This window comes from Odocoileus virginianus, chromosome 3 (genome assembly GCF_023699985.2).
Source record: "Odocoileus virginianus isolate 20LAN1187 ecotype Illinois chromosome 3, Ovbor_1.2, whole genome shotgun sequence".
NCBI classification, from domain to species: domain Eukaryota; kingdom Metazoa; phylum Chordata; class Mammalia; order Artiodactyla; family Cervidae; genus Odocoileus; species Odocoileus virginianus.
In genome coordinates, this window is record NC_069676.1 from 5,763,629 (window position 1) to 5,785,802 (window position 22,174).

A 22,174-nucleotide genomic window follows, 5' to 3' on the forward strand; every position below is an offset into this window, starting at 1 on the left:
TAGACCTGGTACTCACCAATCTGTTTTCTGTCTCTATGTTTTTGCCTTTCCTATAGCATCCCAGGGGGCTTCCCAGGGGACTCAGTGGTAAAGAATCTGCCTGCCAATTCAGGAGACACAAGAGTCACAGGTTCGATCCCTGGGTTGGGAAGACCCCCTGGAGAAGGAAATGGCTACCCACTCCAGTATTCTTGCTTGGGAAATCCCAAGCACAGGAGAGCCTGACAGGCTACAGTCTATGGAGTCACAGAGAATCGGACACAACTTAGCAACTGAACAACATAACATCCTACAAAAGGGAGCACACAGGATGTACCCTGAGTCTGACTTCTTTCAGTGAACAAATGCATATGTGATTCATCCACATTGCTGCATGTGTCAAAAATCCATTCCTTTTCTTGGCTGAGTAGTTTTTCATTGTACAATGGAGTCATTGTATGCTGTTCACCCACTCACCAGCTGAAGGGCATTTGGGATACTTCCAGGTTTTGGTGATTACCAAAACCAGCCACTATAAATATTTCTTGTGTGAACTTGAGTTTTTGCTTTACTTGGAAATGGGATTGCTGTGTCATATGGTCAGGGATGTTAACTTTTGTATGAAACTACTGTCTTCTAACCGTCTTCCACTAGCAGTGCATGAGCATTCCAGTGGCTCCAAATCCTTACCAGCATCTGGCATTTTGAGTTATTTTTATTTTACTCACTCTAAACAGTGTTGTATTCGTTTGCTAGGGCTGACTTAACAGAACACTTTTCACAGTTCTGAACACTGAACACAGTTCAGTCGCTCAGTCGTGTCAGACTCTTTGTGACCCCATGGACTGCAGCACTCCAGGCTTCCCTGTCCATCACCAACTCCCAGAACTTGCTCAAACTCATGTCCATCGAGTTAGTGATGCCATCCAACCATCTCATCCTCTATTGTCCCCTTCTCCTCCTGCCTTCAATCTTTCCCAGCTTCAGGGTGTTTTCCAGTGAGTTGGCTCTTAGCATCAGGTGACTGAAGTATTGGAGCTTCAGCATCAGTCCTATAGATAGGGTGACAACACAAATTTATTTTCTGACAGTTCTGGCAGCTAGACATCAAGGTGTCAGCAGCACAATCGGTTTCTTCTGAGACCCCTCTCCATTCCCTGTAGATGGCCAACTTCTCCTATGGCCTCACATGGCCTTTTCTCTGAGCATGTCTGAGTTCTAACGTCTTTTCTAAGGACACTAATGTCACATCTATTCTCTTTGGTGAACTGTTCAAATCTTTTGCCTATTTTTTATCAAGTTTTTTTTTCTTATTTGTTTTCCAGCTTTATTGAAATGCAATTGATGTATAGCTAACTGCACAGTAGGCCTTCCCAGGTGGCTCAGCGGTAAAGAATCCGACTGCCCATGCAGGAGACTCAAGAGACCAAGGGATTCGTTCCCTGGGTTGGGAAGATCCCCTGGAGAAGGGCATGGTCACCCACTCTAGTATTCCTGCCTAGAGAATCCCATGGACAGAGGAGCCTGGCGGGCTACAGTCCATGTGGTCACAAAGAGTCAGACACAACTGTAGCAACTTAGCACGCACACACACATGACTGGTATATAGCTCCATGAAACCATCACCATAATCAGGAAAGTTAAGACCTCCATCACCTGGAGTTTTCTTCTACTTCATTGCCATCCCTCCCACCCCCACCCTGATCTCTCTCTCTCTCCCCAAGCACCCACTGACTAGATGTTATTATAGATGAATTTGCCTTTTCTATAATTTTTTATGAAGGGAATCATCCCATATGCATACTTTCTGGTACAGCTTTTCTTCCCCCATCACAATGCATTTGAGGCTCATTCATGTTATTGTTTGTTCCTTTTCATTACTGAGCACTATTCATTCAGTTTGTTTCTTTTTCTTTTTGGCCACACTGTGTGGCATGTGAGATCTTAGTCCCCCTATCAGGGAGCACACCCAAGCCCCCTGCATCAGAAGCATGGGGTCTTAATCGCTGCACCACCAGGGAAGTCCCCATTCACCTTTTTGATGGAACTTTGATCGTTGTTTCCAGTTTGAGGTTATTATTTAAAAGCTGCTATGAATATTCATGTCCATGTCTTTGTGTGGACACATATTTTAATTTCTGTTGGACAAATACCTAAGAGTGGAATGTCTGGGTTAAACAGTAATTTTTAAAGAAACTGCCAAACTTTCTTAACTTTACTTTTTAAGAAACTGCCAAAGTGTCTTCCAAAGTGATTGCACCATTTTATATTCCCACCTGCCATGTATGAGAGTTCCAGTTGCTCCATATTCTTGCTAACACTTACTGTGGTCCGTCTCCCTAATTTTAGTCCTCTAGGGGGTGTGAAGTGGTATCTTTCCACCCATTTACCTGATGGCCAAGGATGTTGAGCATCTTTCATGTGTTTATCTCTATGCCATCCTGTATATTCTTTATGGCAAAATGTCCACCCAAATCCTTTGCTCCTTTTAAAATTGAGTGGCTTCCTTGTTAGTGAGGCTTAAGAATTCTTCACATATTCAGGAACCACTCCTGTTATCAGGTGTGTGATTTTCAAAGATTTTTTCCTAGTCTGTGGCTTGACTTTCATTAACTGGGTTTTGCACAGAGTCTTAGCTGCAAATCCCAACCATTAATCCCATTAATCATCCAACCTATTTTGAAGGGTAGTGATAGTCATCATCCTCTTTTTCCCAAGCAGCAAACAGGCTTAGAGAAGGGGAAGCCCGATGAACTACAAATGGCACAGTGAGGATTAAACCCAAGTCTACCTAATCCAAAACCCCACAGACTTCACCCACTGCCTCCATCTCCCCCTGGTGACTAAGGGCTAGCATGAGCTTCATTCTCCTAGAAATTCCATGTGTCTCTAAGTTTACAGACTCCCATTGTGCCCTGAGGCCAAAAGAGCAAGAATGAATCAAACAAGCCATCAGGATTCTTTCACAACAAATTTATTTGCTGATCCTTCACGCTGAGCCTCGACAGACATGCAAGAGGAGGAATTTGGGGGCCCTACAGCCTCGGGACCCACCAAGCTCCCGGGCATCACCAGATCAAGGCACTTTCCCAGTAATTGGGCAAAACCTGGGACCCCAACAACCCAAGGCCTATGTGACACAGCCACAGGCTGATGCCCTGAGCATGCCCTGAGCACCCACATGCAAAGAACAGTCCCAAGCTGGCCAATTCTGGGCCCAAATCCCACCTGAGACTGGCCATGCCCAACCCACCTACCCCTCTCGAATACCCTGGTGACCTAGGCTGAGGTGAAGGTGGCCAGGAGGGGCGCTCAGCTCCCATCCCCCTTGCTCACCCTGAATCAAGTTCCCAGCCTGTTCATTAGCAGCACAAGGTTTGGCACATAGTAGGCAAGTGTTTGTTGAATGACTGAGCGAGCGGCAATGAGGATGCCAGCACTGAGGGAGGTCTCATGGAGCTTCTGGAGTCCAACAGTGAGTGCTTGAAGCCCCTGGACTAGAGCCAGATCTTGGAACCCCCTCCTGGCCAGCTGCATTTCTTTGGTTTAGGGGGCAACCTGAAGCCAAGGATCAGAAAAAGCCTCCCCTACCCCTCCACGCTCTCAAGTCTGGCCTAGACACAGCTACTGAAGTCCTCCTCTGTTCCAGGTAACTTGTGGGGTTCTCCAAGCCACAAACACAAAAGATCTAAAGTGCAAAACTGTTTTTTAAGCACGATGAACCTCCATCAAGGCCTCACCTCCTGACTGCATTGTGCTTCTGAGCTTACAAAGCTGGTTTGTCAGGTCCAGCCTCACATCAGCCCTTGTATACAGAATGGGGTGAGGGGCCACTATACTGATGGGCACGCAGGGCTCAGAGCAGGTGGCAGCTTGCCCAGGGATGCCCAGGAGAAGTTGACAGGAAGAGACGTGGAAATCACAGCAGCTACCTTACAGCAGACAGTAAACATCCATCAAATGGATGAGCCTCAACATGGCTTGAAATTCTTCCAGAGTCAAGGTGTCATTTTAGAGAGGGAATAACAGGACCAAGAACATAACTGCCAGGGTTACCGGTTGGAGCTATTGCTGGGATTCTGTGGACTGCTCCCCCAAAGCTGTAAGTCTATGGGGACCTGGCAGAAGGAGAAAGGGACTCCCATTCTTACAAATGCCCTTCACCCCCCCATAACTCACTTAACCCCCCACACCAGGCCCAGAGGGTGGGCTGATGGCCCCAGTTTGCAGACAGGAAAGCAAAGGCCTGAAGAGGGGAGAACTGAGCCCAGGTCCTGGGTCTGGGTCTTCTCCCTGGTGCCCTGAAGACGCCTGGGTTGCCCCCTAATCCGCCTTCTTGGTCTTCTTCTTCCTGGAGCTCTCACTCAGCTCCTCCTTGGACTTGGTGGGCAGGGGTGAGTGTGGGGAGCCAGGCCCGCTGCCACCCTGGGATCCACCGTGGTTGTTATGGTGATGGTCGCCCCCTGAGGCCGACCCAAACAGCACAGGGCAGACATAGGCTTCCAGGACATCAAAGGGGGAACTGTGGGAGTGGGTGGCCGTCAGGAACACCTGAGGTGGGATGACAGAGGGGCGGGAGACAGCGAGAGAGCCAGCAGGGGGAGGAGGCAGAAGCAGATTGGGGTGGGGGGACAGAGAGAGAAGATCAGAAAGTCAAGGGCAGAGGGAGCCTAGATTCAGATTTCTGGTGGCATGCACCCCCAGGAAGGTGATCGACTATCCTGCCTTTTCCAGGATGCAAAGATTTAGGTGCTTAAAATCCCAGCCACACCGAAACACCTGGTCACCTTTTCCCCGGGAATATTCCCACCCACCACGCGCACACCTGGGCTCAGAGAGGAGCTATGCTTGGTCTGGGGTCACTCACTCCCTTCCTCTATTCAGTGTGGTCCCCTCCTAGGGAGCCAGCAATGAAGTTCCCCAGCTCCACGGGGCAGGGAATGGTGTATGGCCCCGAAAGACGTTTCCTGAGTAGGAAGTGACTCCAACTCAAGGCCTGAGGGTTAGACCAGCACCATTCCTAATCCAGCCCGCTCTGCATGTCCAAGGCACAGAGCCCCCATACTCCAAACAGACTCCATACTCTCCCGCTTCCATCTTGGCCTTATGGGGTCCTCTGCCTGGAAGACCTTATTCTGCTCGCTCTCACCCCCTCCTGCTGTACACTGATCTTCTCACACCCGCCTCTCAGGCATGAAGCTACTGACAAGCTCCTCCCCACCCCCAACCACCTCGACCTTAGGGCTGTCCTTTCCCCAGACACCCCAAGGCTATCAGCCCAAGTTTCCCATCCTCAGCCCAGGAAGCACGGGTCAGCATTAGCCAGGATGGGAGGACTTACCTTACACGATACCATGAACATGGTGAAGATGAAGATGAGGCTGGCTTTGGACACTGGGAGCCAGCGGGTCTGCTGAAGGGTGAAGAGGATGGCTCCATACAGGCTGGCCTTGGTGGGGCTGGATGGGGTGGCTCTGGTTATCCGGAGGGCCTAGATGGCTCAGGGCTTTGTTCCTCTGGCCCAGAGCCCCTTCTCCACCCACCCCTGCTGTGCCCAGCTCCCACCCCAGCTTCTCCGGGGTGCACGGAGGGAAGATGCCCATGTGACATGGACGAGACGGTACCTCCCTGTGCAGTAAAGAGTTAACTTGGTGCAAAGAGAGCTCTCTCCTCTGGCCTGCTCCTGAGAGGTACCCACAAAGTTCTGCCTGATAGGAATGTCTTTGTTCACCTGGGGACTCTGGGTCACAGCAGATGATAACGATGTGATTTCGGGTGGGGTCTAGGGCCGCATGGTATCAGCTGAACCTCTGGAGGGACTGGAGACTGAGGTTGGCCATCCAGGATGTCAGTTAGGTCCATGTGACCAAGCTCCAGGAAAACCCCTGAACACCAGGGCTTGGGGGAACACTACTGGTGCCAATCTTAAATACATACAGTCACACATGGATACTGGGAGCAATAGGTGCTGTTCACACAGCTCCTCGGAGAGGGGACGATTGGAAGCTTGCACCTGGTCTCTCCCTGGATGCTATCCCTGTGCCTTTTGCCTGTGCCAGTTTTAATCTGTTCCCTTTTACTCTAATAAACTATAACCCTAAGTATAACAGCTTGACCAAGTTCTATGCCTCCTCCTAGCAAATCATTGCACCTGAGAGTGGTCTTGGGGACTCCTGAACAATGCACTCCCCTGGAATGTGGGAATATGACACACAATTACTATTGATTTTCCTTTTCTTCTTTGAAGAATAGGCTTCCAGTATTCTGACTTGCCCATGAGCTAAGTGTGTGAACACACCTCTCATGAGGATAAAATGAGACAATGCCATGTTTTGCAACATATGACATGGGAGGTTGTTTTCACTGGCACATGTTGTTGATGTTCAGTTGCTAAACTGTGTCCGACCCTTTGCATTCCCATGGACTGCTGCAGCATGCCAGGCTCCTCTGCGCTTCACTATCTCCCGGAGTTTGCTCAAACTCATGTCCATTGAGTCAGTGATGCCATCCAACCATCTCATCCTCTGTCATCCCCTTCTCCTCCTGCCTTCAATCTTTCCCAGCATCAGGGTCTTTCCAGTGAGTCAGCTTTTCACATCAGGTGGCCAAAGTATTGGAGCTTCAGCTTCAACATCAGTCCTTCCAGTGAATATTCAGGGTTGATTTCCTTTCTGATTTAGGACTGGTTTGATCTCCCTGAAGTCCAAGGGATTCTCAAGAGTGTTCTCTAGCACCACAGTTCAAAAGCATCATTGGCATATAGGTGAGTCTTTTAATGTTGCCATATTTTAATGGCAATAGCTTTATGGAAGAAAATTCAACTAGCCTGATCCTTTCAGGTCTTTTAAAAATGTATTAGACTGACGCTGAGGAGAGTTGGTGGCTGCTGAGGGCTGATTGAGTCTGATCTCTCCGACTGAAGAGCGTGGCGTGGGACCCTGGTGTGGGCTTCACATACATACCTCAGAATGCCGGGTCTAAGTTGTAGATTTTATCAACACAAATTTCCTGAGGTGGAAGATGTAGTGATGGTGAATGTAAGGTCCATTGCTGAAATGGGCGCTTATGTCAGCTTGCTGGAATACAACATCGAAGGCATGATTCTTCTGAGTGAGCTGTCGAGAAGGCGTATCCGTTCTATAAACAAACTCATCTGAATTGGCAGGAATGAATGTGTGGTTGTTATTAGAGTGGACAAAGAAAAAGGATATATTGATTTGTCAAAAAGAAGAGTTTCACCAGAGGAAGCAATCAAATGTGAAGATAAATTTACCAAATCCAAAACTGTTTACAGCATTCTTCGTCATGTTGCTGAAGTCTTAGAATACACCAAGGATGAGCAACTGGAAAGCCTGTTACAGAGGACTGCCTCGGTCTTCGATGACAAGTACAAGAGACCCAGATATGATGCCTATGATGCATTTAAGCATGCAGTCTCAGATCCATCTATTTTGGATAGCTTAGATTTGAATGAAGATGAACGGGAAGTACTCATTAACAATATTAATAGGTGTTTGACCCCACAGGCTGTCAAAATTCGAGCAGATATTGAAGTGGCTTGTTAAGGTTTTGAAGGCATCGATGCTGTAAAAGAAGCTCTGAGAGGGAGTTTGAATTCTTCTACAGAAACCACGCCCATCAGGATTAATCTGATAGCTCCTCCTCGGTATGTAATGACTACAACCACCCTGGAGAGAACAGAAGGCCTCTCTGTCCTCAATCAAGCTATGGCTGTTACAAAAGAAAAAATTGAGGAAAAGAGGGGAGTCTTCAGTGTTCAAATGGAGCCCAAAGTGGTCACAGATACAGATGAGACTGAACTTCCAAGGCAGCTGGAGAGGCTTGAGAGAGAAAATGCAGAAGTGGATGGAGATGATGATGTGGAAGAAATGGAAGCCAAAGCTGAAGATTAACTTTGTGGGAAACAGAGTCCAGTTTAAGGAACCCAAAGCAGCCTTCCTGGCTGTAAACCCTAGACTTAAAAGTTTTCCAGTATTGAAAACTTCAAAGCTGAATATTTTTTATTTCTAAGTATTTAAATGTTCCAACAGACCAAAACATGAAAATGCCCTCCTAAATGTTAGCTGTTTACACACAGTAGCTCCAACACCTTGAGCGTATTTTAAGAGAGTGGCCTGATTTCACTAGAGACAGATCTTCAAGACGGAACATAAATTGGGCTTATGATTTCCATTTCTGATATCTCCAGATTGGCACCCCTTTGTAGTTTAGTGCCTCCATGAGATTTATCAGAGGCACCCAAAGCAAATAGTTCCAACCTTTCTATATAAAATGTATCAAGCAAACATTAAATAAATTTCTGGGATATTAAAAAAAAATGTATTAGACTAAATGCCTCATGGGGTCCTGGGTTGAGTCCTGTATATGACCATATGGTCTCAACCTTTGTTTTACACCTAACCCCAGCCACACTCCCCACCACACCCTCACTTCCCACCCAAAATCTGTACCCTGGCCCTGATGAACCAGGCAGAATATTTTCTGACTTGATAGTTGGCAGATGCACTGGCCTCCGTCCAGAGTCTCCTTTGCCAGAAAACTCCTACTCAATATTCAAAACCCATTTCATTGGTGACGAAGGAGTGTCTTATCTCCCTGAAGCCCTGCCTAACCCCTCAGTAGTGTCAAGGCTCCGCCTCTGAGGTCCCCTAGCCTTGGCCTCTGGAAGCTTCTGGAAGGAGAATCAGGGGACCAAGGCTTCTCAGTTACCAGAGTATCCAACCCAGGGTCAGGCCCAGGGGGTGGGGAGGATGGGATACTCACAAGGACATGTGCAGAATCTCGTTGGTTTCTGGCTTCCAGACCCCTCGGAGCAGCTGCTCAAGGTTGGACATGAGAGTGACACCAGAGCCTATGGGACAGGGTACTTCTGAACAAGCCTGCCACCCCCAGCTTCCCATTCTTCTTGGCTGAATTCCCAAGCAAGAAGTTGCTGGAGTCTTCTCCAGAGAAATGTTGAGCCTAAGGTGTTGCAGGTGGGGAAACTGAGGCCAAGAAGGGACAGTCTTCCCAAGGATCACAAGGCATATTCAGAGCAAAACCAGCATGAAGTAATGGGGGTCATATCCCACCTGCAAGATATGTCTTGATCAAATCTAGATTGTCTGCCCTCATGTTTTCAATCCAGGATCTTGAACTGTACAAGAGGCTTCCAGAGGGCTTCCCACCCCCAGCCTCTCTCTCCCCTTGGGTTCTGAGCTTTCAACCTTTCTTGAGCTACTTGCCCTCTGGAAGGCATGTTGTAACCCTGGGGAATTTTCTCTTTAGTACAGACTTCCTAGAGAGACAATAAGGAGACCCATATCAAGATTTTTGATTGAATTTCTAGAAGAATCTTCCCATTTACTCCAAATGTATTGGCTAAAGAGGCTTAGACACTCATTGAAGGTGTGGTTGTGCCTGCTGAGTTTGCTTCTGGGGTGTCTTTGCCCCAGAGAGGCATTTGGCAATATTTGTAGACATTTTTTATCTCACCACCGGGGAGGGAGCTGCTACTGGCAACTTGTCAGTTGAAGCCAGGGATGCTGCTCAACATCCTCTAACAGACAGGACAGCCCCCACCAGAGCGTGATCCAGCCCTCAGCATCAGATGTGCCTTAGGACCCTGGTTCGCTGGAGGGTACTCCTGGGCATTTGGGAGTACCCACTTTGGTGGGCAGGAAACAGGAATATAGAGCTTAGTGGTATTTAGCACCTGCTCAAGCCTTCTTTCCCTGCCTTCTTGTCACTCCCTGGCCCACCTCTGCAACTATTACTGTTGAACTGTCTATTTCTCCTTTAACTTCCCTCAGTTTTCTCTTTATGTATTTTGGTGCTCTGTTTTTAGGTGCATATGGGACTGATGCTGAAACTGAAACTCCAATAATTTGGCTACCTCATGCAAAGAGTTGACTCATTGGAAAAGACCCTGATGCCGGGAGGGATTAGGGGCAGGAGGAGAAGGGGACGACAGAGGATGAGATGGTTGGATGGCATCACCGACTCAATGGACATGAGTTTGAGTAGACTCCGGGAGCTGGTGATGGACAGGGAGGTCTGGCGTGCTGCGATTCATGGGGTCACAAAGAGTCGGACATGACTGAGTGACTGAACTGAGCTGAACTGATGTTTAAAATGGTTATATCGTCTTAGTGGATTGATCCACCATTATAAACTGTCCCTATGTAATTTTAGTAACTTTCTTTTTTTAGTCTTAATGTTTATCTTGGTCTGCCTGTTAGCATAGATAGAGGAGGGGGAAAAGGAGGGCCTCAAAATAGTTACAAATGTGAATGTTGAATTCAGAGGACCTGGTGTCAAACCCCATCTGTGCCCCTGTAGCCACATGACCTTGGGCAAGTAATTTCATTTCCTTCCTCAGTAGAAAGGGATGATGCTAACTTTCTGCTAAAGAAGAGTCAAGTAAGATGCACAATGAATTCAACCCAAAACTTACCCTGGATTGGGGATCTTAACCTAGAGTCTATGAACCCAGAGAGGAAACAGAATTACATTTTCATTTTCACATCCTTCACTGAAACACAGCCTTTCCATTTATCATGAAGGGAGGCAATTACCTTGGCAGGATTTGCAAGTCTATGACTGTCATCAGCAGAACTCATGGATTTTTTTCTTTTCACATTCTCATTGTTGTAGATGGTTTCAAATACCATTTGTGCTCAACACTGCTTCAAGAGCATGAGACTTATTAGAAGTCAGTGGAAGGTCTGCTATTTAATCACTAGTAAATATGCATAAAAGGCTTCCCATGTGGCTCAGTGGTAAAGAATCCACCAGCCAATGCAGGACACACAAGTTTGATCCCTAGATTGGGAAGGTCCCCTGGAGAATGAAATGGCAAACCATCCCAGTATTCTTGCCTGGGGAATCCCATGGACAGAGGAACCTGGTGGGTTATGGTCCATGGGATCAGAAAAGGGTCATACATGACTGAGTGTAAACAACAAACAGCAATAACAAATAGACATAAAACTACTAAAGCCTATTTTTGAACACCTTATAACTACTTTAAAATAATAGGTTTCCTTTATTCTCCTATATATTTTATGTCATGCACTTAAGAAAACATAAAAAGGTCTGTAGGCTTTACTGGGCTGACAAAAGGGCCATAGTCCACCAAGCTTAACAGGGGTATGATTTCCTCTCTGTGAGGCCCTTGACAATGCCTGGGGACATTTCTGGTTGTTGCACTGGAGGCAGGTGCTATGGGCATCTTCGTGGGTGGAGGCCAGGGATGTGCTCAACTCCCTACAACGCACAGGACAGCCTCCACACAGAGAAAGGTCCAGCCCCGCATGTGAGTAGGGCCGCAGTTGAGAAATCTTTCTCCAGAGGCATTAGCCATCCTTGTTTCCATTTACTTTTTAAAAAAAAAATCTCTTCTGAATTTGTCACAATATTGCTTCTATTGTTTAAGTTCTGGTTTTTTGGCCCCAAGGCATATGGAGTCTTAGCTCCCATATGCGATTGGCGCAGATAGCTGATAACGGCCACTGGGAATCAGCTCTCAAGTGGGGTGACCTCCCTTTGTCCTGGTCACGGTCCTGCTTACCTTTGACCCACCCGGTGGCGATCATGATGAACCACCCATGGTGGTAGTGGTGATGAGCGTGATGGATGCCCACGGCGATCTTGCGAACTCGCACCACCTCCTTCATGGCCACAAAGACGAGCTTCACCGGCAGGAAGCATACACACTTGTAAAAGAGGTCCAGCGGGCAGAAGAAAATCAAGTACCTTTGGGGAGAGAATGCCAAGCATCAGGGGGAGACAGACCCTGGGGGCCCTCGGAGACGAGCTTGTGTCCAGACTCAGGACAGCTGGGCGGAGAGGGTGGTGAGTCAGGGCTAAGTGCGGAGGTTTGGCTGGCGGGTCCTAGTTCCTCCCACCTCCCAGGTGGTGGGATCGCCCTGCCCGCCAGCTCTGCTCTCCCACATCCCGCCAGACCATGATGCTCACCAGACCGCTGAGGCCAGCAGGATGCTGGAGTTGTTGCTGAAGTAGTCGATCACGGGCTCCCCAAGGAGCAGATCAGCCAGGATGTAACTCCCAAAGCAATGCAGCATGGCACACAGCCAGGACGCCATGGGGTGGTGCCGGGACAGCTCAACTGCTCCTAAGGGGCATGTGGGTGTCCCCACCATCACCAAGGCGCTGAGGGCATGCTTCACCATCATGCCCTCTGACCAGCTCATCCTAATTCAGCCACCTTCCCAGACTGTCCGCCCAAAGCCCTGCAGTTCATCCATTTACAGAGGAAGAACCAAGGCTCAGAGAGACTGTACACGTGTCTGAGATCACACAGAGAGAAGGCAGAACCAGGTTGGGGCTCTTTCCTCTGAGCTCAGAGAGGATGATAATTAAGACAAATCATATTTAGCAGGTCTTCCCTTATAGCTCAGTTGGTAAAGAATCCACGTACAATGCCGGAGACCTGGGTTTGATCCCTGGGTTGGGAAGATCCCCTGGAGAAGGGAAAGGCTACCCACTCCAGTGTTCTGGCCTGGAGAATTCCATAGACTCTAAAGCCCATAGGGTTGCAAAGAGTCGGACACGACTGAGTGACCTTCACTTTCGCTTTCATATTTAGCAAGCATTCCTGGATCAGAGGTGATGATGTTGTGTCTGACTCTTGTGATCCCACAAACTGTAGCTCATCAGGCTCCTTTGTCCACGGGGTTATCCAGTCAAGAATACTGGAGTGGGCTGCCATTTTCTTCAACAAGGGATCTTTCTGACCCAGGGATCAAACCCAGGCCTCCTGCATCTCAGGCAGATTCTTTACCGCTGAGCTATCAAGAAAGCCCTCTGAGACACTGGGTTTTAGTGTTTATAGGAAGGACTCATTAAATCCTCATTGATGAGTGCAGCCAAGTGATCACTCTTATTATCCTGCCCAAGGAGACCGAAACTTGTTTTGTTTTGCTTGGCCATGCCTCTTGGCTCATGAGATCTTAATTCCCTGAACAGGGATTGAACCCATGCCCCCTGCAGTAGAAGCATGCAATCTTAACCATTGGACCACCAGGGAATTATGAGGAGACTAAAGCTTGAAGAGGGCAACATGCAGCTGAGAACGTCTGATGCAGCTACTCCTGCCTTGGGCGGATGCCAAGATCCCCATAAGCCTACACCTGTACCTTTGGTCTTTCCTTATTTAAAAGAAAAAAAAAAAGTGGGTGCAGTAAAATATACATAAAATGTGCCATTTTAACCATTTTAAGGGTATGGTTCAGTACCATTAAGCACACCTATGTTATTGCACAACCATCCCCATCATTCATATTTATAGCGTTTTCACCTCACAAAACTGAAACTCTGGCCCATCAAACATTAACTCCCCATTCTCGCTTCATCCCAGCCCCTGACGCCCACCACTCTTCTTTCCATCTCTCTGAACTTGACTATTCTAGAGATCTCAAGTAAGTGGAATCATACAGCATCTGCCATTTTTGTGACTGGATCCTTTCATTTTGCATAAAATCCTCAAGGGTCATCCATGTCATAGGATGTGTCAGATTTTTCTTCCTTTTTAAGGATGAATAATATTTCATTGAATGTGTCTACCACATTCTGCATAACCATTCATCTGTCAGTGGACATTTGGGTTGCTTACATCCTTTAGCTATTATGAATATGGCAGCTAAGAACAAGAGCATACAAATATCTGTGAGTTCCTGCTTTCAGTTCTTTGAGGTACAATTCCAGATGTGGATTTGCCAGATCAAAAGTTAATTTCATTTTTAACTTTTTGAGAAACTTTCCCACTTTTCTCCACAGCAACCATGCCATTTTACATTCCCACCAGCAATGCACAAGGGTTCCAACTTCTCCACCTCCTCAGTAACACTTACTGTTTTGTTTTTTAGGACTAGCTATCCTGATGGGTGTGAGGTGGTATCTCATTGTGGTTTTGATTTGCATTTTCCTAATGACTGGTGGTCTGGTATGCCCATCTCTTTCAGAATTTTCCACAGTTTATTGTGATCTACACAGTCAAAGGCTTTGGCATAATCAATAAAGCAGAAATAGATGTTTTTCTGGGACTCTCTTGCTTTTTCGATGATCCAGCGGATGTTGGCAATTTGATCTCTGGTTCCTCTGCCTTTTCTAAAACCAGCTTGAACATCTGGAAGCTCACGGTTTACGTACTGTTGAAACCTGGCTTGGAGAATTTTGAGCATTACTTTACTAGCGTGTAAGATGAGTGCAATTGTGCAGTAGTTTGAGCATTCTTTGGGATTGCCTTTCTTTGGGATTGGAATGAAAACTGATCTTTTCCAGTCCTGTGGTCACTGCTGAGTTTTCTAAATTTGCTGGCATATTGAGTGCACTTTCACAGTATTATCTTTCAGGATTTGAAATAACTCAACTGGAATTCCATCACCTCCACTAGCTTTGTTCGTAGTGATACTTTCTAAGGCCCACTTGACTTCACATTCCAGGATGTCTGGTGAGTGATCACACCATCGTGATTATCTGGGTCATGAAGACCTTTTTTGTACAGTTCTTCTGTGTATTCTTGCCACCTCTTCTTAATATTTTCTGCCTCTGTTAGGTCCATACCATTTCTGTCCTTTATCGAACTCATCTTTGCATGAAATGTTCCCTTGTTATCTCTAATTTTCTTGAAGAGATCTCTAGTCTTTCCCATTCTGTTGTTTTCCTCTATTTCTTTCAATTGATCGCTGAGGAAGTCTTTCTTATCTTGCCTTTGCTATTCGGAACTCTGCATTCAAATGGGAATATCTTTCCCTTTCTCCTTTGCTTTGCGCTTCTCTTCTTTTCTCAGCTATTTGTATATGCAGGTCAGGAAGCAACAGTTAGAACTAGACATGGAACAACAGACTGGTTCCAAATAGGAAAAAGAATACGTCAAGACTGTATATTGTCACCCTGCTTATTTAACTTATATGCAGAGTACATCATGAGAAACGCTGGGCTGGAAGAAGCACAAGCTGGAATCAAGGTTGCCGGGAGAAATATCAATAACCTCAGATATGCAGATGACACCACCCTTATGGCAGAAAGTGAAGAGGAACTAAAAAGTCTCTTGATGAAAGTGAAGGAGGAGAGTGAAAAAGTTGGCTTAAAGCTCAACATTCAGAAAACTAAGATCATGGCATCTGGTTCCATCACTTCATGGGAAATATGGGGAGACAGTGGAAACAGTGTCAGACTTTATTTTTTTGGGCTCCAAAATCACTGCAGATGGTGACTGCAGCCATGAAATTAAAAGACGCTTACTCCTTGGAAGGAAAGTGATGACCAACCTAGATAGCATATTAAAAAGCAGAGACATTACTTTGCCAACAAAGGTCTGTCTAGTCAAGGCTATGGTTTTTCCAGTGGTCATGTATGGATGTGAGGGTTAGACTGTGAAGAAAGCTGAGAGCTGAAAAATTGATGCTTTTGAACTGTGGTGTTGGAGAAGACTCTTGAGAGTCCCTTGGACTGCAAGGAGATCCAACCAGTCCATCCTAAAGGAGATCAGTCCTGGGTGTTCATTAGAAGGACTGACGCTGAAGCTGAAACTCCAATACTTTGGCCACCTCATGTGAAGAGTTGACTCATTGGAAAAGACCCTGATGCTGGGAGGGATTGGGGGCAGGAGGAGAAAGGGACGACAGAGGATGAGATGGCTGGATGGCATCACCGACTTGATGGACATGAGTTTGGGTGAACTCCAGGAGCTGGTGATGGACAGGGAGGCCTGGCATGCTATGATTCATGGGGTTGCAAAGAGTCAGACGTGACTGAGAGACTGAACTGAACTGAACTGAATGACTGGTGATACTGAGTACTTTTTTCAAATGCTTATTTGTCTTTTTCTTTCCTCTGAACCACCATTGTTTTAAATATTTAAACTTATTTATTTGGCTGTACTGGGTCTTAGTTGCAGCATGTGGATCTAGCTCCCTTTCCAGGGATTGAATCTAGACCCCCTGCATTGGGAGAACAGAGTCTTAGCCACTGGACCACCAGGGAAGGTCCTTATTGGGTCTTTGCAGAAATGTTTATTTAAGTCCTTTGTGCATTTTTTATTTTTATTTATTTATTTATTTTTGTTTTTCTTTTTTATTTATTTTATTTTATTTTTTCATTTATTTTTATTAGTTGGAGGCTAATTACTTTACAATATTGTAGTGGGTTTTGTCATACATTGACATGAATCAGCCATGGAGTTACATGTATTCCCCATCCCGATCCCCCCTCCCACCTCCCTCTCCACCCGATCCCTCTGGGTCTTCCCAGTGCACCAGGCCCGAGCACTTGTCTCATGCATTCAACCTGGGCTGGTGATCTGTTTCACCATAGATAATATACATGTTTCGATGCTGTTCTCTCAAAACATCCCACCCTCGCCTTCTCCCACAGAGTCCAAAAGTCTGTTTTGTACATCTGTGCCTCTTTTTCTGTTTTGCATATAGATGCTCAACATCCCTCATTATCAGAGAAATGCAAATCAAAACCACAATGAGGTACCATTACACACCAGTGAGGATGGCTGCTATCCAAAAGTCTACAAGCAATAAATGCTGGAGAGGGTGTGGAGAAAAGGGAACCCTCTTTGTGCATTAAAAAAAAAAAAATGGGTTATACTTCTTTTGTTGAGTTGTGCTCTTATGGAGAAAGTTTATTTGCTTTGACTGGCCCCAGATAGGAAGGTACAGAAGAAATTTGAAAGGACAATCTGATGTCCTGCTTCCAAGTCTTGTCTCATTAGGAGAGTGTCATCAGGTCAGAGGGAAGTCACGAGATACTGGTACCAAGACGGACAGTGCAGGCATGCCCATGTGTTGGAAGGGTGCAGAAAGAGCAATGAGCAAAGCCAGATAAGGCAGTCCTTGAATACAGAATGATACTGACAGAGTGGGGAGGGAGAGAGAGCAACCCTGTTAGCAACATAGAAGGAACAAAGACACAAGCAAAACCGTCCAAGCACACATGCCACTTCCTCCAGGAAGGCTTCCTTGCTCTACTAAGCCAGTCACTCCTGAGGACTTCCACTCCCCTGTGGACTCCACTCTATTGGTACTTCACACAATTTTTTCACACTGAATAAGAGAAAGTAGCTTAGTGGTTGCTTAGGGGTAGAGGGGATAGGGGAGATGGGAAGGTAAGAGCTCAAGGATCTGGGTTTCTTTGAGAGGTGATGGTTACATAGTTCTGTGAATATACTCAAAACCAGTGAATGGAATGGTTTAAATGGGTATATTGGGTGGTACAAGAATTATATCTCCATAAAACTGTTTAAAAAAAATAAAAGGCCAGCAAAGAAAAGATGTACTATATTTCTCAGTTTCTGTAACTGAAAATTGTTGCTTTGTTGTTTGGTCACTCAGTCGCCTCCAACTCTTCTTGTGATCCCATGGACCGTAAGCCCACCAGGCTCCTCTGTCTGTGGGATTTCCCAGGCAAGAATACTGGAGTGGGTTGCCATTTCCTTCTCCAAGGGATCTTCCTGACTTAGGGATCGAACCCATGTCTCCTGCATTGCAGGTGGATTCTTTACCACTGAGCCACCAGCTGAAGCCCACAGCTGAAGATACACACATACACAAGTGATACTAATTGAGTCTTCTTATTCAACCCAAGAAAGAACATGTGAAGCAATGGACTTACTTAGCAAATAGAAATAGGGACCCCACCCCTAAGGAAGATGGCTCAGTGCATTAGTTTCCACCTTGATGTACATCAGGATTACCTGGGGACTTTACAAACACCTGATCCCTCTGCCCCAGCCAAGTGTCTCAGTTGGTGGGTCTGGGGTGTGGCTAGGCTTGTGGATTTTTTAATGCTCTTGAGTGATTCCTCTGTGCAGTGTAGTCGAGCACCACAGAGATAGGGGAATAAGCTGGTCCATGTCCTGACATCCTGCAGCCCTGATAACCCCAAACCTTCCATCCACGGCTGAGAGGTTGGGCTCCCAAGAGCAATGGTTTGCAAACTGTGTTCCTGGAAACTATGAGGGTTTGCAGGAGCCAAGGAGAAATCAAGTGGGTATGCTGGAGTTGAAATGGAGTACAATTTCATTTACTGCTTCATCTCAGACTTTGGCATTAGATTTTGTTCAAAAAGGAGAATCTGGTATTCACATGGCTGCTGCTACTGCTAAGTCGCTTCAGTCATGTCCAACTCTGTGCGACCCCATAGACGGCAGCCCACCAGGCTCCCCTGTCCCTGGGATTCTCCCGGCAAGAACACTGGAGTGGGTTGCCATTTCCTTCTCCAATGCATGAAAGTGAAAAGTGAAAGTGAAGTCGCTCAGTTGTGTCTGACTTTTTGCAACCCCATGGACTGCAGCCTACCAGGCTCTTCTGTCCATGGGATTTTCCAGGCAAGAGAACTGGAGTGGGGTGCCATTGCCTTCTCCATAGTCATTCATACAAATGTTCATAGCAGTTTTTATTTGTCAACAACTTAAATGGCTTCAATGGGTGAATGGATAAACAAACCCTGGTATATCTGTACCATGGAATACTATTCAATAATGAAACAGGGATGAAATGAACCAGGGATGCAAAAACTATCTGAACAGATCTCAAGAGTATAATGCCCAGTGAAAACTGCCAATCTCAGTTATGAACTGTCTGATTCCATTTATATAACATTCTCCATGGGATAAAAACCATGGTGATGAGTGGCAGAGAGCAGATCAGTGGTTACCAGGGGTTAGGCTTCTAAAGAAGATCTAATTATAGAGGGCTTCCCTGATAGCTCAGTAGGTAAAGAATCTGCCTGCAATGCAGGAGACCCTGGTTTGATTCCTGGGTCAGGAATATATGCTGAAGAAGGGATAGGCTACCCACTGCAGTATTCTTGGGCTTCCCTTGTGGCTCAGCTGGTAAAGAACCTGCATGCAATGTGGCAGACATGGGTTCTATCCCTGGGTTGGGAAGATCCCTTGGAGAAGGGAAAGGCTACCCACTCCAGTATTCTGGCCTGGAGACACAACTGAGCGACTTCCACTTTCTTTTCACAAGGGAGTTTTCCTGGGGTATCAGAGCCATTCTATATCCTGACTGTGGTGGTGGTTACTCAAATCTACACATGATAAAATTTCAAAGGACTGTATTTTTTAAAGTGCAAGGAAAAACAGCTGAATAAAGTCTATAGTAGGTGTTACTGGTGTCAATCTCCAGTTTTTTTTTTTTTTTTTTAATATTTATTTGGTTGTGTCTGATCATAGTTGTGTACACAGGATCTTTCATTGTGGTTAGCCAGTGGGGTTAGCTGTGGGGCACAGGCTTAATTGCCCTGTGGCATGTAGGACCTTAGTTCCCTGACCAGGGATTGAACCTGCATACTCTGCATAGGAAGACAGATTCTTAACCACTGGACCTCCAGGGAAGTCCCAATTTTCAGGTTTTTTTTTTTTTTTTTTTCCCATAATGAGCTATCATTAGGTAAGATGTCATTGGATGAAGCTGGGGAAGCTGGAAACTCTGCTTCATTTTTGCAACTTCTGGAAATTCCCTGGTGGTACAGCAGTTAGGGGGGCTTCCCAGGTGGCACTAGTGGTAAAGAACCCACCTGCCGGTGCAGAAGACCTGGGTTTGATGCTTGGGTCAGGGGGATATCCTGGAGGAGAGCACAGCAACCCACTCCAGTATTCTTGCCTGGAGAATCCCATGGACAGAGGAGCCTGGTGGTCTAAGGTCCATAGGGTCACAGAGTCAGACACAGCTGAAGCGACTTAGCACAGCACAGCATAGCCGTTGGGCTTCGTGCTTTCACTGTGGAGGGTTCAATCCCTGGTAGGGGAACTAAGATCCTGCAAGCTGTGTGGCGTAGGCACAATAAATAATAAATTACTTATGAGTCTTTAACTTTTTCAAGATGAAAGCTATTTTAAGATCCCAAATTAAAAATGAAGGTGGGGGGGTCTAGTTCCTTAAAAACACATTTACAAAACCACTAGAGGTACAAGATTGATGTCTATTAGTCAAACTGTACGATTTGTACTACCCACTGAAAGTCTTGCAAATCTTTTGAAATAGTTCAGTTCTATCTTTATCCTGTTATTGTCATAATCTTCCAGTCACCCCTCCCAACTTGGAACTCAGGTGTCTTCTGGTGTGACAACTTAGTTCGTCATCTTGATTCCTTCCCTCCCCCAGCTTCATTTTCCAGAGAATGAATTTAGAATGAAGTTGTAAGACACAGTTACTTAGTTCTCACAGCCAGAGGTGGTACCAATGACTATCTTTATTATTTATTTTGTAAATTTTATTTTAAAATTTATTGAAGTATAGTTGATTTATAAGGTTGTGTTAACTTCTGCTGTACAGGAAAATGATTCAGTTATGCATACATATCCATTCCTTTTCATGTCCTTTCCCATTGTGGTTTGTCATAGGATGCTGAATACAGTTGCCTGTGCTATATAGTAGGACCTTGTTGTTTATCCATTCTATATTCAGTTCAGCTTCAGTTCAGTCAATCAGTCGTGTCTGACTCTTTGTGACCCCATGAACCGCAGTACACCAGGCCTCCCTGTCTATCACCAACTCCCCGAGTACACCCAAATCCATGTCCATTGAGTCGATGATGCCATACAACCATCGAATCCTCCGTGGTCCCCTTCTCCTCCTACCCTCAATCCTTCCCAGCATCAGGGTCTTTTTCAATGAGTCAACTCTTCGCATGAAGTGGCCAAAGTACTGGAGTTTCAGCTTCAACATCAGTCCTTCCAATGAACATGCAGGACTGATCTCCTTTAGGATGGACTGGTTGGATCTCCTTGCAGTCCAAGGGACTCTCAAGAGTCTTCTCCAACACCACAGTTCAAAAGCATCAATTCTTCAGTGCTCTCCTTTCTTTATAGTCCAACTCTCACATCCATACATGACCACTGGAAAAACCATAGCTGGATGGATTATGACTAGACGGACTTTTATTGGCCAAGTAAAGTATCTGCTTTTTAATATCTGTCTGGATTGGTCATAACTTTCCTTCCAAGGAGTAAGTGTCTTTTAATTTCATGGCTGCAATCACCATCTGCAGTGATTTTGGAGCCCCCAAAAATAAAGCAAGCTGCTGTTTCCACTGTCTCCCATCTATTTGCCATGAAGTGATGGGACCAGATGCCATGATCTTAATTTTCTGAATGTTGGGCTTTAAGCCAACTTTTTCAGTTTCCTCTTTCACTTTCATCAAGAGGCTCTTTAGTTCTTCTTCACTTTCTGCCATAAGGGTGGTGTCATCTGCATATCTGAGGTTATTGATATTTCTCCCGTCAATCTTAATTCCAACTTGTGCTTTATCCAGCCCAGCATTTCTCATGATGTACTCTGCATATTAGTTAAATAAGCAGGGTGACAATATACAGTCTTGATGTATTCCTTTTCCTATTTGGAACCAGTCTGTTGTTCCATGTCCAGTTCTAACTGTTGCTTCCTGACCTGCATATAGGTTTCTCAAGAGGCAGGTCAGGCGGTCTGTTATGCCCATCTCTTTCAGAATTTTCCACAGTTTATTGTGATCCACACAGTCAAAGGCTTTGGCATAGTCAATAAAGCAGAAATAGATGTTTTTCTGGAACTCTCTTGCCTTTTTGATGATCCAGTGGATGTTGGCAATTTGATCTCTGGTTCCTCTGTCTTTTCTAAAACCATTTTGTACATCTGGAAGTTCATGGTTCACGTATTGCTGAGGCCTGGCTTGGAGAATTTTAAGCATTACTTTACTAGTGTGTGAGAAGAGTGCAATTGTGCGGTAATTTGAGCATTCTTTTGCATTGCCTTTCTTTGGGATTGGAATGAAAACTGACCTTTTCCAGTCCTGTGGCCACTGCTGAGTTTTCCATATTTGCTGTATATATATATATATCCTATATATATATATATATATATATATATATATATATATATATATATATCCATCCTACTACAGTTTGCATCTGTTTATCCCAAATTCCCATTCCTTCCCTCCACCACCACCCCAGCAACCACAAGTCTGTTCTCTATGGGTGTCTTTTTCTGTTTTGTAGATAAATTTATCTGTATCATATTTTAGATTCCATGTATAAGTGATATCATATGGTATTTGTCTTTCTCATTCTGCCTTACTTCACTTAGTATGATAATCTCTAGGTTCATCCATATTGCTGAAAATGGCATTATTTCATTTTTTTTTATGGCTGAGGAATATTCCCCAGTAGGTCTCTTTA

At 45.6% G+C, this 22,174-nt stretch overlaps 2 protein-coding genes across 2 annotated transcripts in view; one reads left to right on the top strand and one right to left on the bottom strand.

Annotated features, from left to right (window-relative positions):
- Positions 1 to 2,937: 2,937 nt before the first annotated feature.
- The window catches only part of TMEM38A (transmembrane protein 38A), a 34,522-nt gene continuing 15,285 nt past the window's right edge, over positions 2,938 to 22,174 (bottom strand). Inside the window, exons 2-6 of the mRNA XM_020908678.2 lie at positions 11,959 to 12,115; positions 11,552 to 11,736; positions 8,764 to 8,851; positions 5,321 to 5,438; positions 2,938 to 4,530 (exon numbers count right to left, since the gene is read on the bottom strand). Of these exons, the coding sequence (XP_020764337.2) occupies positions 4,303 to 4,530; positions 5,321 to 5,438; positions 8,764 to 8,851; positions 11,552 to 11,736; positions 11,959 to 12,115 (776 nt within the window). The 3' untranslated portion in view covers positions 2,938 to 4,302. The remainder of the gene's footprint in view (positions 4,531 to 5,320; positions 5,439 to 8,763; positions 8,852 to 11,551; positions 11,737 to 11,958; positions 12,116 to 22,174) is intronic.
- LOC110127157 (eukaryotic translation initiation factor 2 subunit 1) lies at positions 6,849 to 8,318 on the top strand. Its single transcript, XM_020877258.2, is given in 1 exon segment — positions 6,849 to 8,318. A coding segment is annotated over 1 exon segment (945 nt). The 5' UTR covers positions 6,849 to 6,947; the 3' UTR covers positions 7,893 to 8,318.